The following is a 15196-nucleotide window of genomic DNA, read 5'->3' on the forward strand; positions in this document are numbered from 1 at the left end:
GTGTCTGCTTCAGGGCTCCATGGTGCCACTTGAACCAGTTACCTCCATCTATGTGTCCTGCTACCCAGCGATACTTGCAGAATTTGTCCCACACTCAAGATAGAAGCAGTTCTAGGCATCTCCATCACACAACAACATCCAAAGGAAGGAGCAGGACCACTATCTTTCCTGAGATTTATTCTAGGACTGGGGAACTCTACAACTAGCCCCTCTCTCCTCCCAGAAATCATCCTTTCAAGTCTTGATTCCAAATGGCTTTAGCCCACTCACTTCCATGTCAGTCACTGGCCATGGGCAGAAATTCATCTGCCTGTCCTTGACCATCATCAACAGGGGTGTTAGCTACCTCTGTGTTAAATGAGGACAGTTGCCATCTTCCCTAGGTAGCTCATGGGGTAGCTGTGTGGTTCATGTAAGATTACAAATGTGGTCATGCTGTTCAGATGTTAATGGTTCCTGCAGTACAGACGCTCCTTGAGTTATGATGAGGTCGCATCCTTTTAAAATCATTTTAATTTGAAAAATCCTAAATCCAAAAAAATGCACTGTGTACACCTAGCCTAGTGAACAGCCTACCTTAGCAACAGAGTACACCACAGAGTGCAGTTGTTTTCCCTCATGACCTTGGGGCTGACAGGGAGCTACAACTGCTACCACAGCCCAGCATCAGGAGAGAGGATCTACTACATAGTCCTAGTCTGGGAAAAGGTCAAGATCCAAAATCTGAAGTAGGTCCCACTGAATGAATGTCACTCTCACACCACTGCAAAGTCAAAATATACTAAGCCAAACAATCCTAACTTAGGGACCACCTCTAGTTTAATATGATGCTAGCAGGGTTGTAATGGCACAAAACATGGCATGGATTCTTGTAGTGGGGAGACAGAAGTCCTGTGTGTCATGATCTCAGCCCAAGCCTCCTCCCCAGTTTCCATTTACAGAGAACATGAAGGGATTAGAATGTGTGTGTGAACAGCTGATGTCTGTCTTGACACATCTGGGTTATCCTATATGGCACCATGATATATGGATCTAGATACAGAACAAGAGTAGTCCTCAAAAACCATACCCTGCCATGTTTTTTTGCAAAGACTCTCCCTCTATCAGTCAGTACAAGTTGCATTAAAAATGCCATACTCTCAGATAGTTAATAATTTTCCAATTTACAGAAAATATAGAAATCAACTCTAGTGCTAGCATTCCTTTTGGCAAGTTGAAGAGTTGTTTGCCCTTCAAGACATGAATATGACCCATGGAGAACAACAGATTTTAATTCAGCCATCTGTTCCTGGATTGGCCACTCTCTCTACTTTACCATGACATGAATGTGGTTTCCATTTCCATATGTTCCCTGCTCTCAGTTCACTCATTCTCCTTGGTCCTTCTGCCCAAGGATTGTACCCTCCAGTAAAGCCTCAGCATGTAAACTTGCCTCTGCCTCTGCTCTCTAGGAAACCTGGGCTAAGGCAGATTTTTCTTAAGACTAATTTTAATGGTTCTTAGTAGAAAAAACAACCAAAAAGTATTGGTGTTCAAAAGAGGAAATCCAAATGGCCAACAGGCACATGAAAAAATGTTCAGGATCACTAGCAATCAGGGAAATGCAAATCAAAATCACAATGAGCTTTTACCTCACCCCGGTTAGAATGGCTCACATTCAGAAATCTACCAGCAATAGATGCTGGCGAGGATGTGGGGGAAAAGAGACACTAACCCACTGTTGGTGGGAATGCAAACTCGTCAAGCCACTGTGGAAGTCAGTCTGGAGATTCCTCAGAAACCTGAAGATAACCCTACCATTCAACCCAGCCATCCCACTCCTTGGAATTTACCCAAAGGAAATGAAATTGGCAAACAAACAAGCTATCTGCACATTAATGTTTATTGCAGCTCAATTCACAATAGCTAAGACCTGGAACCAACCCAAATGCCCATCAACAGTAGACTGGATAAAGAAATTATGGGACATGTACTCTATAAAATACTATACAGCAGTCAAAAACAATGAAATCCGGTCATTTGCAACAAAATGGAGGAATCTGGAACACATCATGCTGAGTGAATTAAGCCAGTCCCAAAGGGACAAATATCATATGTTCTCCCTGATCGGTGACAACTAACTGAGCACCGAAGGGGAAACCTGTTTAAGTGAAACAGACACTATGAGAAACAGTGACTTGATCACCCCTTCCCCTGACTGTTGATGAACAACTTAATACTTTATCCCTCGTAGTATTTTTTGTTTGTTCTACTTAATACTATTGGTTGAATTCTGCAATTAATACACAGTTATTCTTAAGTGTTGATACTTAACTGAAAAAAATGACCCCTGTTAAATATAAGAGTGGGAATAAGAGAGGGAAGAGATGTACAATTTGGGACATGCTCAAGCTGACTTGCCCCAAACGGTAGAGTTAGAAACATACCAGGGGATTCTAATTCAATCCCATCGAGGTGGCATGTACCAATGCCATCTCACTAGTCCCAGTGATCAATTTCTGTTCACAATTGATCATAATGATAGGACTAAGAGCTAAAGGGATCACATAAACAACACTACTGTCTGAAAATATTAACCTATAGAATAAAAAAAGGGAGAGAACGATCCAACATGGGAAGTGGGATATACAGCAGACTCATAGAATGGCGGATGTCCTAAACAGCACTCTGGCCTCAGAATCAGCCCTTAAGGCATTCAGATCTAGCTGAAAAGCCCATGAGAGTATTTCAGGCATGGAAAGCCAAGACACTATGGGGAAAAAAATGACCTAAATGAAAGATCTCCACGAGTGAGATCCCAGTGGAAAGAACAGGTCATCAAAGAAGGAGGTACCTTTCTCTGAAGGGAGGAGAGAACTTCCACTTTGACCATGGCCTTGTCTAAATATGATCAGAGTCGGTGAACTCAGGGGGCTTCCATAGCCTTGGCAACTCATGACAAGAGCCTAGGGTGATTACTGAGGCCATAAACAGGAGTGTCAATTTGTTAAGTCAACAACAGGAGTCACTGTGCACTTACTCCTCATGTAGGATCTCTGTCCTTAATGTGCTGTACATTGTGATTTAATGCTATAACTAGTACTCAAACAGTATTTGTCACTTTGTGTTTCTATGTGGGTGCAAACTTTTCAAATATTTACTTAATGTATACTAAACTGATATTCTGTATATAAAGAGAATTGAAAATGAATATTGATGTGAATGGAATGGGAGAGGGAGAGGAAAAGGGGAGGGTTGTGGGTGGGAGGGAATTTATGGTGGGGGAAAGCCAATGTAATCCATAAGCTGTACTTTGGAAATTTATATTCATTAAATAAAAGTTTAAAAAAAAGTATTGGTGTTAAGCCAGTGATATTTTTTGCTTCAAACCATTCAGTGAATCCCCTTCCCCAATTTGTATTCCAAATGACTTTTCTAAAACTGACTGAAAATGTCTACTTAAAATCTTCTTCAAAATGCTGGGCCCTTGGGGAGATGGGAGTTACTACCTCACTGGTACAATTTCAGTTGGGGATGAAGAGTCCTGGAGATGGATGGTGGTGATGGTTGCAGAACACTGTAAAAGCAACCAATTCCATTGAGATGCACACTTAAAGATGGTTAAAATGATCAATTTTACGTTATGTGTATTCCACCACAATTAAAAGATAGGAGCCCCTGATAAAGGAGAGTTAACACTGGCACAAGTGGGTATGTGTTGTGCCAGAAACAAGTCTTTCAATCACCAGAACTACAGATTAAAAAGGGCCCAAGACTTAAAACCTGTTTTATTCACTACATTCATATTCCTATTTTCTTTTTTTTTTATTTTTTATTTTTTGACAGGCAGAGTGGACAGTGAGAAAGAGAGACAGAGAGAAAGGTCTTCCTTTGCCGTTGGTTCACCCTCCAATGGCAGCCGCGGCCAGCACGCTGCGGCTGGTGCACCGCGCTGATCCGATGGCAGGAGCCAGGAGCCAGGTGCTTTTCCTGGTCTCCCATGGGGTGCAGGGCCCAAACACCTGGGCCATCCTCCACTGCACTCCCTGGCCACAGCAGAGAGCTGGCCTGGAAGAGGGGCAACCGGGACAGCATCCGGCGCCCCAACCGGGACTAGAACCCGGTGTGCCGGCGCCGCTAGGCAGAGGATTAGCCTAGTGAGCCGCGGCGCCGGCCCCATATTTCTATTTTCAAAATGTGCTCAGTAAGAACGTGCTTAATCGTATTTTAGGTTATTAGCCTATAAATAGCCCATGTTAATGCCTCTTCTTGAGAAATTCCCTCCATACCCATACCACATGTCTTGGGGGAATCAGAACTAGCTAATGTGGCTTCTTACTCTTTAAGACCCTACTCAAAATTTGCCTTTCTAAATAATGTTCTATGGCTTTTCCCTCCAGCCTTTCCTTGGTGTCGCTCCCCCTCTTCGTGGAGGAACGACACAGGACCCTGCGCTGTTCTTTCGTCTGCTCGGCCCTCCCCGGGTTTGCTGCTGGTTCTTCCCGGGTTGGCTACTGACCCTTCCACCTCCGTGGAAGGGCAGTTCCCCCGGCCACATTCCCCACTTCCACAGGGGAGCGGCACACCGCCGGCCGGCTCTCTCGGGGGCTGCACAGGTGTTCCCCTTAGATGTTCCCCTTAGATGTTCCCCTTAGATGTTCCTGGTGCATGCCGTCTCTCTCCTCCTTTATAGTCCTCCTCTGCCAATCCCAACTCGGCTGCCCACACGCCGAGTACGCTGCTCTCCTCCAATCAGGAGCAAGTCCTACAGTTTATTGGTTGAACTGGAGGCAGCTGTGTAAAAGCTGTTTTCTTCTCTCCCAGCGCCATATTGTGGGAGAGCAGATGCATAGAATAAGTCTCAATTCCAGTAACTTAGTCTAGTCCGAATTGCTCCCCACAGATCCCCCTTTCTTTTTATTTTTGGCGTTGATACGCGCCTGTCTTCGGTGTCCCGCGGCACACACTCTGCTCTACTTGCTAGAGTTGCCACAGGTTCTTACAAGTCCTATCAATCAGGCAAACCGAATCCGGGTCCTCTCTTCGCCATGTTGTGAGGAGGTTTTTAGGCGCTGATGCGTGCCTGTGTTCGGTGCCCTGCAGCGCATGCTCTGCTCTGCCTGCAGGGGCTTACAAGCCCTAACAATCAGGCAAACCGAATCCAAGCCTTCTAATTGCTGTATTGTGGGGAGGCCTTACTGATGTTAATTCGTGCCTGTCTTCGGTGACCTGCGGCGCATAAGCTGCTAGCCGCCCGCAGGTGCTCATCGCCTCACTTAATCAGGCAGACCGAATCCAAGCTCTCACATTGCAGTGTTGTGGGGAGGCCTTATTGATGTTAATTCGTGCCTGTCTTCGGTGACCTGCGGCGCATAAGCTGCTAGCCGCCCGCAGGTGCTCACCGCCTCCCTAATCAGGCAGACCAAATCCAAGCCTTCTAATTGCAGTATTGTGGGGAGGCCTTTCTATTTCTCTATTTCTCTATCTCCGGGCATTCTTATTTCTCCCATTTTACTTCTGTCTGCCAACATTCCTATTTCTCTCATTTTACTTCTAAACTTCTGTTTCTCTTATCCCCGCGGCTTCCCGGCGCCTCGCCCTGCTGGCGCCCGCCCCGAAGCTGCTTCTCGGCACCTTTCCGGCTCTGAGCCGCTTCAGCCCGCGCCTCTCTCATCTGCGCGGCTCGGCTTTGCGCGCACACTCCGCGGTCTCGCACTTAGCCCAGCGTTCCCTATCTACTTGAGCCCTGCGCGCTCTGTAGCTGGCGTAGCTTACGTTTCCACCATTAGCATTCAATCCAAGTTCCCCGGGCTAGCCTGGCGAATTCAACCCAGCTCACGTCTCCGCCCCACGATTTGGCTTCCCGTCCTTTGCTCCCCGGGCTAATCAGACGGATCCCAATCTGGCTTACGTTTCTGCTTCTGGTTTCAACTTTTCGCCCCCTATTCCCAGGCTAACTTGAGAATCCCAAAGTGGCTTTCGTCTCCGCCTTGGCCTGCCCCCCATGGCTTCAATTTCCCTAACATTTTTCTCTACCTGGTATGTTTCCCCAAGCTTTCCTCCAACAATACTCCTCCCTCATTTCTCCTGGCCTCTCCCCACAGTCCGCATCCGAGTCTGTTTGTTCTAGCTTTCACTTTCGCTTTCGACCTTAGAGATTTCTCCCAGCTTCCCCCCGTAGTCCGTAGTCCGTATCTGAGTCTATGCCTAGGCTTTCAATAGCTTCTTCCGGCACCTTTTTCGTCCGGCTTTTCCCTAGGCTGTTTGCTAGTCTCTCTCTCCGGTATTTTCCCACTTCTTCCCGTTTCTTCCCTCCTAAGCTTCCTATCCGTCCTAGGTTTCCTATCCGAGTCACGGCACCATTATGTTGCTCCCCCTCTTCATGGAGGAACGACACTGAACCCTGCCTAGGCTTCATATCCGAGTCACGGCACCATTATGTCGCTCCCCCTCTTTGTGGAGGAACGACACAGGACCCTGCGCTGTTCTTTCGTCTGCTCGGCCCTCCCCGGGTTTGCTGCTGGTTCTTCCCGGGTTGGCTACTGACCCTTCCACCTCCGTGGAAGGGCAGTTCCCCCGGCCACATTCCCCACTTCCACAGGGGAGCGGCACACCGCCGGCCGGCTCTCTCGGGGGCTGCACAGGTGTTCCCCTTAGATGTTCCCCTTAGATGTTCCCCTTAGATGTTCCTGGTGCATGCCGTCTCTCTCCTCCTTTATAGTCCTCCTCCGCCAATCCCAACTCGGCTGCCCACACGCCGAGTACGCTGCTCTCCTCCAATCAGGAGCAAGTCCTACAGTTTATTGGTTGAACTGGAGGCAGCTGTGTAAAAGCTGTTTTCTTCTCTCCCAGCGCCATATTGTGGGAGAGCAGATGCATAGAATAAGTCTCAATTCCAGTAACTTAGTCTAGTCCGAATTGCTCCCCACACCTTGGCATTCCCTAGCAGTGAAGATGTGCCTGTTTACATTGCAATCTTATTTTAGTTGACTGCACTACCAACTAAACAGCAAGGAGGATCAGACTGCAGCAGATACTCAGTAAGTTTGAATGAACAAAATCCCACATAGGGGATGCATTTCCAGGTATCTCTGGCTTCTTGCTAATGCTAAATGTAGCTATGAATGGAATTACTTCTTTTCCTTGGAGGCTGGTTGTTACATAGCAACCATCTTAAGAGTTCAGCAGCCTGTTAAGAATGTGAAGCCTCAGTCACTGAATCAGATAAATTCACTGTCTCCAGAAATTATAGAAACTTCATTGGGTGACATTAATCCTTCTTCACAAACAAGAATATAAACTAACAAGAAAACTATTGATTTAGTAGTCATAGATCAATCAAAGAATAAAGAAAGCTGGATTACTTAATTGTGCCTGGCTATAAGGATAAAAATCTAAAATATAGCTGGTGTTCTTATCTCACATTCTTCACAATCCTCCTGTGTTCCCAGAGGTTATTAGGCTTTCTAAAGGTAAGAAGGATTCTAACTTGGAACCCTCCAGGACAACCATATCCAAAGCCCTTTTGTTTGGTCACCAGAGGTCAGTCTCTCTTGACACTGTCTCTAATTCACTTTTCAATTTCTCTAAAGTACAATCCCCTCCATAAAAAAAATAAAACTTTAATATTTCTTCCTATGGGACTGAGTATCTCTGGAATCATTTCCATTAAAGTTGAAGATGTATTTCATTTCAGAAAGTCATTAGGGCTCTCCTTAATGTACTTTCAATTTGATACACACTATCTGCTGTTTTAGACTTGACGCCAGTGTCCATACATGCTGCCTCATGCAGTCAGCACTCCTTACCTCCCAGGCAGGCACCAAGGGCCAGGGCATACATGAGTGGTGGTGCAGGCAGGCTGACCTCAGGGTCTCGGCTCAGGTTCAGAAGCACAGGAATCTGTAGAGGAAAAGGACATTGACATCACACCTCACAGAAGCTCAGAAGAGCTGCCAGATTGTGACCAACACACAAAATCCAAAGGTTTTCAGCAAACTGTAAGAACGATAAGATGTGTGGAAGGAAGCCAAATCAAACAATTTAATCCACAAAAAGTTGAAATGTAACCCTGATGTGTGACTTTGATTCCAGCAGCATGACCAACCAGTTGTCCTTGTCTTCAGCTCCTCCCAGTTGCTGCTGTAGTCTTAAATGGAATAAGTCACATAGGATCTAACACAGTGCCTGGGAGTGTGACAAGCCAACAAGCATTTATGAAACTTTGCATGTAATGTGCTAACACTATGCATGCAACATCTTACTTTATCCTCAAACATCCCATGGTGTGTGTGCTATTCCCTCAACTAACAGATGATGAAAAGAGACATGGAGAGGCATAAGAACATCAGTCTTGCAGGTGGCACCAAGAGCATGAACACAGTTCTATAATTCCAAACCACACACTGGTAAACATGCTAAGCTGTTTCTCACTACTGCTCTTGGTCAGTTCCTGGCACCTGCTGACATTCATTCTTTGAAGGATGAGAGGTAACAAATTCGACAATTATATTTACAAGTTCTAGAATCTGTTATAGGCTGATGGCTTCAAACAGTACAATTAAAAGTTGTTTTGAAATCAAGCCCTCTCTAATTTGCAATCTAGATGAAAACCAGCACCACATACTCTTTCCTGAATTCAAGGATCTTTCTTCAGCTCTTGTGGCCTGCCCTCTAGTACCCACTTTGGTCAGCCACACTCCCCACCATTTTGCCTTAAAACTACATGAATATGGTGGTATCTCAATAGCCTCACACTCATCATTTGCCCCCTTCAGTTCTGCCTTCTATACAACCAGCAGTGACCTGTCTCTCAACTCTGAGTATGTTGCTGGCTCCTCAATTCCATACCGTATAGTCTGAAGCAAACCTTCCTTCAAGAGGATATTCTCTATTTCACTCCATCACTCAACTCTTCATAGGACTGTACCTGAGCTGTGCTCACCACTCCTGTGCCTCTACCCAATGCACTTTCACTCTGGTGCTCACAACCTGTGAGAAGCTTGAACACCACTGCTCTGAGGCGGTTCCCCTGAATCCTTCAATGAGATTGCTTTTTATAATATATTAGGCTCAGAACTCATTTCTATCATCAGATTTTTTAAAGGTTTATTTATTTATTTATTTGGGAGGTAAAGTTACAGAGTTGGAGAGAGAGAGAGAGAGAGGATATCTTCCATCCGCTGATTCACTCCTCAAATGGCCGCAATGGTTGGAGCTGGGCCAGTTCGAAGCCAGCTTCCTCCAGGTCTCCCACATGGGTGCAGAGTCCCAAGCACATGGGCCATCCTCCACTGCTCTCCCAGGCCATAAGCAGAGAGCTGGATTAGAAGAGAAGTACCTGGGACACCAACCAGCACTTATATGGAATGCCAGCACTGCAGGCAGGGACTTAGACTACCATGCCATAGCACCAGCCCACCATCATCATATTTAACTCACTTCTCCTTCCCTCACCATGGTGAGATGATGTCGCCTGTCTATGCTCATTTATTTTTTAATCCACTTGATAGTTATTCAAGAATGGCCTACTTTGTGTTAAGTACTGCTCTAGATACTAAGGATACAACAGTGAATAAAAGAGACAAAAATCCTGACCCTCATTAAGTTTGCATTATGGTGAGCAGAGAGTTTTTTTTAAGTTATGAATAAGAATGGTTATTTGAGTCTGATGCTCCAAGAATCCATCCCTCTACCTGAAGAATTAGTGAAACAATAGAAAAAACATTTGAAGTAACTATCCTAATTTTCTAGGGCTGCCATAACAATATTCCACAAACTGGGTGGCTCAGAACAATAGAAATTTATTGTCTCTCAGTTCTGGAGACTGGAAATCTGAAATCAAGGTGTTGACCAGGGCACCCTCTGTCTGCTGGCTCCAGGGGAGGATCCTTTCCTTGTCCCTTCTACATTCTGTTATTACCAGCAGCACTTGGCTTTCCTTGGCTTGTAACAGCACCATCACAGGCAGGCATATGTCTGCTTCATAGTATTCTCCCTCTGAGCCTGTGTCTGTGTTCGAATTTCCCCTTTTAATAAAGATACCAGTCATACTAGGTCAGGTACCAGTCATGACCTAATTTTAGGCTTATTATCTCTGTAAAGGTGCCGTTTCCAACAAAGGTCATATTTTAGGTATTTGAAGTGGGATTCAACCTATCTTTTGGGGAAGGGGACACAGTTCAATCCAAACAAATAACTAGTTAAAAGTTTGCAGCAGCCAAGCGAGGAACTGATAAAGAAGCTGATGAATTTTGCCTTTCTCACAGGGATGATCAATCCTCATTCTGTACTCCTGTGATAGGCACCCATGAGGTTAGCAGATCACACTTTTTGTTTCAATTGTGAATACCAGAGTGGACCAAAAGACACTATGCTCCAAAACTTGGGGTTATGTGTTTTTATTGAGGATCACTGATTTTCAATTCATAAAGTTGGCCAATTCTTTGACCCCAAAAGGGTGAAGCCCCTCAAGTGGTTTAAAGAGATACTACTTGTTTTTTTTCTCCTCTTTTGGAGAAAATTTAAGAACATATAAGGACAGAGATAGTGGAAGAGAAATTTCAGTGACCATACACAAAAAGGAGAATACACTTTGCAAGAAAAATATGGAAAACTCACAAGTGGACAATTTAATATTCAAATTGTCCAGTTCTCAACCAAAAAATTACAAAATATACCAAGAAATAGAAAAATATTAGCAACTCATAAGAAAGAAAGGATTTTACAGAAATTATCCCTAAGGAAACCTAGACAATATCATTATTACTCAAAAATATTTGTCTTAAATATGTTCAACACTTGTCTTAAATATTTTCAACAGCTAAAAGAAACCATGAACATAAAACAAAATTAAATCAAGAAAATGAAATTTGTACAAAATAAAAATATTAATAAAGAGATAGAAAGCATGAAAAAGGACCCAATTAGTTTTGGAGCTGAAAAAAACAAAATCTGAAATTAAAAACTCACTGGAGTAATATAATGGCAGATTTGAGTAGGCAGAAGAAAGGATTAGCAAGCTTAAAGATAAAACATTTGAAATGATCAGGTTTGAGTAGAAGAAGGTCAAAAGAATAAAGAAAAAAACCTGAAGAATCTTTAAATTTTCCAACATATATACTATATGAGTTCCAGAATTAGAGCAGAAAGGAAGGGAGGCAGAATGGTCTTTAAAACTGTATGAATATACATATGCAAAAAGTAATGAACTTGAAGCAGTATAAACTCAAGGAAATCCACAGTTAAGATAATCCTTCAGGCTAAAATGAAGATGCTTGACAATAAATAAAAGCAATAAAAATTGATAAACACTGGTAAATATCACTACATAGATAAATATAAAAACTAACATTATTATGTGCTTTTGATATGGCTTCTAATGTCTGTGTTTCCTCTGTTACCTAGTAAGTACATAAAATAATAACTATACATCAATGATAACAGAGGTAACAGGCATGAAGACAGAATATGACAATAACAATACAAACGAGGCAAGAAAAACATGTTTCTATTACTGAAACTAAGTAGGTATTATTCACATTAGATTGTTGGAAATTTGAAATGTTAATTTTTTTAATTACAATCCCTAAGATAGCCACTAGGAAAATTACAAATACACATAAAAGTAAAGAAGAAGGAAATCAAAATTGTGCATTATAAAAAATCAACTAAAATTTTTAAAGACAGTAATGGAGAAACTGAGGAACAAAAAAATCCTCTAATGAATGCAAAAAACAACTAGGCAAATGGTAGAGTAACTCCTTTATCAGTAACCACATTAGCCGTAGATGGATTAAATTCTGTTAAGAAAACAAATGTTGGCACATTGAATTTAAAAACTGAATCCAGGGTCCAGTGCTGTAGTGTAGCAGGTAAAGCTGGGGCCTGCAGTGCCAGCATCCAATATGAGCATCAGTCAAGTCTTGGGTGCCCCACTTCTAATCTAGCTCCTTGCTAATGAACCTGGGAAAGCAACGAAAGATGGCCTAAGTGATTGAACCCCAGCACCAATGTGGACGACATAGAAGAAGCTGCTATCTCCTCACTTTGGCCTGGCCCAGCCCCAGTCTTTGCAGCCACTTGGGTGGTAAACCAGCAGATGGAAGATACTTCTCTCTGTCTCTCCCTCTCTCTCTGTAACTCTACCTTTCAAATAAATAAATCTTTTTAAAAAAGTGAACCCATTTTTCCATTTACTATTAATAAGAAACACAGATTAACTACGAAGATACAAAGTGGTTAAATTAAGCATAAAAGTATTAAAAAAAAACCTTATTCCATGTGAGTAGTAACCAAAACAACATATGTGGCTACATTACCATCAGGCAAAGCAGAATTTAAAACAAGGAGTACAAGAGACAAATAAGGACATTATATATTTATATATGGCTCAACACAAAAAGGAGATATAAAAATGTAAATATATATACTTAAAATAGAATCCCAAAATATATGCAACAAAAACTGACATAACTGAAAGAAAAAAAGACATTTCTACAATAATGGAGATTATAATATTCTGCTTCTAATAATTCACTGAACAGAATATCAATATGAAATATAGTACTTTAAAAGTACTGTAAACCAATTAGAACTAACAGATATATAGAGAACATTCTGCCCAACAATAAAAATACAGTCTTCTAAACTACATGAAAGAATATTTCCTAGATCACAAAAAGAATTTCAGTAAAATGTAAAAGATAAAAGAATAAAAACTATTCTTCCTATAAAAATGGAATGGGAGGCAGTGTGGAATCCAACATGGCAGAATAGGAAATGATGTACTAAACTAGGCTAAGGTTAAAGAGTAAAAAAAAAAAAAAGTGTAGGAAGTGCATTCTCAAGAAAGAGAGAGAAAACCCCAGTGGATATTCTGCAGATGGAAGAGGAGTGCTGTGGACCTGTGTGCAAGGTACAGACGCACAGCATGAACGTAACACTCGATTCTAGCAGCTGAGTGCAGGAGAAAGCTCCAGCTTGGAGACAGAGGTGAAAGCAGACTGCAGCAATCCGTAGTGACGTTGCCAGAAGGAGAGCTTGGTGAGTCCATCCTGGAGCCCAAGGGGCTAGAGGGTACCCAAAGACCCAGTGGAAGTAAAAGGAAAACATTTCTCTCACCCCATCCTCCCCACAGTGGAGCCCCGCACCTGGTTGAGAGGGGGCGGGGCAACCTTTGGGGCATAAGCAGCAACTGCAGGAGCCTGTGTGCATGCACAAATCAACTTGCTGAGACAGGACACCATCTTCTCAGCATTATTGGTAGCAACAGCAGGGAGAGGGCAAGATTCCACCAGTGGTTCTTATGTGCATATGTAATCCAGATATTCTAGCAGAAGAAAAATCTGAGCTCCCCCACTGAATTTGAGACTAGCTGAGATGATTGACAGGGGGCTGGGCACCCATATAAGACTGTGTGGCACCACAGCCTTCAAATACATCACAGGGTCCTGGGCTCAAGCTGCTTAGGTGGAGCATCCACCAACAGCTGGCTCGGGGAACATCTGCCTCTCTATGGATCACACAGGCTTGTGGGGTGCAGTGAGTGCTCTTCACCCAGAAACTGTAGGAGCCTTGTGTGCTGAGACTGTGGGGACTCTGTTACTGTACAAGCAGGCACAGGGTGTAGCTGGGTCTTTGGGCCATCACTGCGTGCAGCTGCACACACTCAAATCTCCCTGGTTGCCTCGGGCAGGTCATTGCAGCAGGATCCATGCTCTGAAAGAGGACTGCTCAGATCACTTCTGTGGTTCATATGGTGGTGCAGAAAAGTACTGCACCCACTAGGGGCTAACTCCTGGGCAATGACCACCTTGGAGAAGAGGAGGTGAGGGTGTGATCAGACCAACAGAGGTGACCATACCCCACTTTCTGTTAGCAATAGGATATCTAAAATTCCCACCAAGGGTGTTACCTTGGATACTCGCCCCAAACTGGGACATTGACCACAACTCCCTGGCCACACCCAGAACATACCTCTGGGTATTCACTGAAAGTGCAGTCATTCCAGTAAGCTACAGAGGAATAGTTCAAAGATAAAAGCCATTAGAGGAAAACACCAACAAATGCCAAAAATAAATGAAGAAAATCAAGAAACAAGAAGAAGGAAGACAACAGAACCCCCCAAAGAAACACAAGAGCATTCTAATATTAGAATCTGAAGGTGAAAAGAATAATGAGATGCTGGAAAAGGAATTCAAAAGATTAAAGGGGTTGAGCCACGATGGCAGAATAGGGAGGGAGCCTACTGATAGTCCGGGAGAAGACAGATTAATAAAAGTGAAGATAGTATAGTCTCAGGGAAGAAATAGGGGGAAAATGGCAGAGGAAACTCTTCCATAATTATAGGGACACGGTGGACCTACGTGGAGGGCACGGGTGCCCACAGCTAGAGACCCCAGCTGCCAAGAGCCTCTGCACCAGCACTGGAAAGAGAGGTGAGATGAAACTGCAGTAGCCTGAGACACTGGCAGAAAAGTGGCAGGAAGAGCCTAGAGGTAATGAGGCTTGAAGCCCCGAGGAAGAAAGAACACCAGCGTAACTAGGAAAGAGAAAAAATAAAAGGGACAGTACAGACACCATTCTCAATCTCCAATAACCTTACAAAAGCCTATGAGCTGATATAGCAGGCGCCATTTTGGACATACATAACAGCCGCACCAGCTCAGGGCTGCTCCCAGGAACCAGCAAAACAGAAAAACCTGACTCTGGTGGGGAGTAATAACTAAGACCTGGTGAATGTGTGGAGCTTATGAACTGGGACTGTGAGAAAAAAAAAAAACTGAGGGTGTGTGGGAGAACTCACGGTGTGGCTGAGACATGAGTAGTCTCGGTGAGAAATGCCACAAGCTCGGGCAGCCCTGGCTACACGGTGAGAGACACTGCAAGGGAATCTGAGCTTACACTGAGGACTGCACTTATCCTGTGTGTGGTCCTTGGAACAAAGCATATGTGTATTATACCCACTGGAGATAGCACTCAGGCACTGATTACCATCGAGGAGAGGAGCTCAGCTGAGCACAATTACTTCCCTTCTGATTGAAAAAGAAAGAGAGAGAGAGATTTACCATGCCAAACTTGGGTGTGTCACCTTAGGCACACCCTTAACCCTAAAGAACTGAACAGAGCTCTCTGGCCAGAACCACCACAAGTCTCTAAAGGGTCACTGAAAGCAGACAGTCCAGTTACAAATGCCAAACAACAAACACAACAACCA

At 43.7% G+C, this 15196-nt stretch overlaps 1 protein-coding gene across 2 annotated transcripts in view; it reads right to left on the reverse strand.

The window, feature by feature from the left end:
• OCA2 (OCA2 melanosomal transmembrane protein) overlaps window positions 1–15196 on the reverse strand; it is a 370248-nt gene that overhangs the window by 107278 nt on the left and 247774 nt on the right. For both annotated transcript variants that reach the window (XM_017348348.3, XM_008269748.4), the window contains one exon: window positions 7788–7881. In XM_017348348.3, coding sequence (XP_017203837.1) covers window positions 7788–7881 — 94 coding nt within the window. The remainder of the gene's footprint in view (window positions 1–7787; window positions 7882–15196) is intronic.

The sequence above is a fragment of the Oryctolagus cuniculus genome, chromosome 12, assembly GCF_964237555.1.
Source record: "Oryctolagus cuniculus chromosome 12, mOryCun1.1, whole genome shotgun sequence".
Taxonomy (NCBI): Eukaryota; Metazoa; Chordata; class Mammalia; order Lagomorpha; family Leporidae; genus Oryctolagus; species Oryctolagus cuniculus.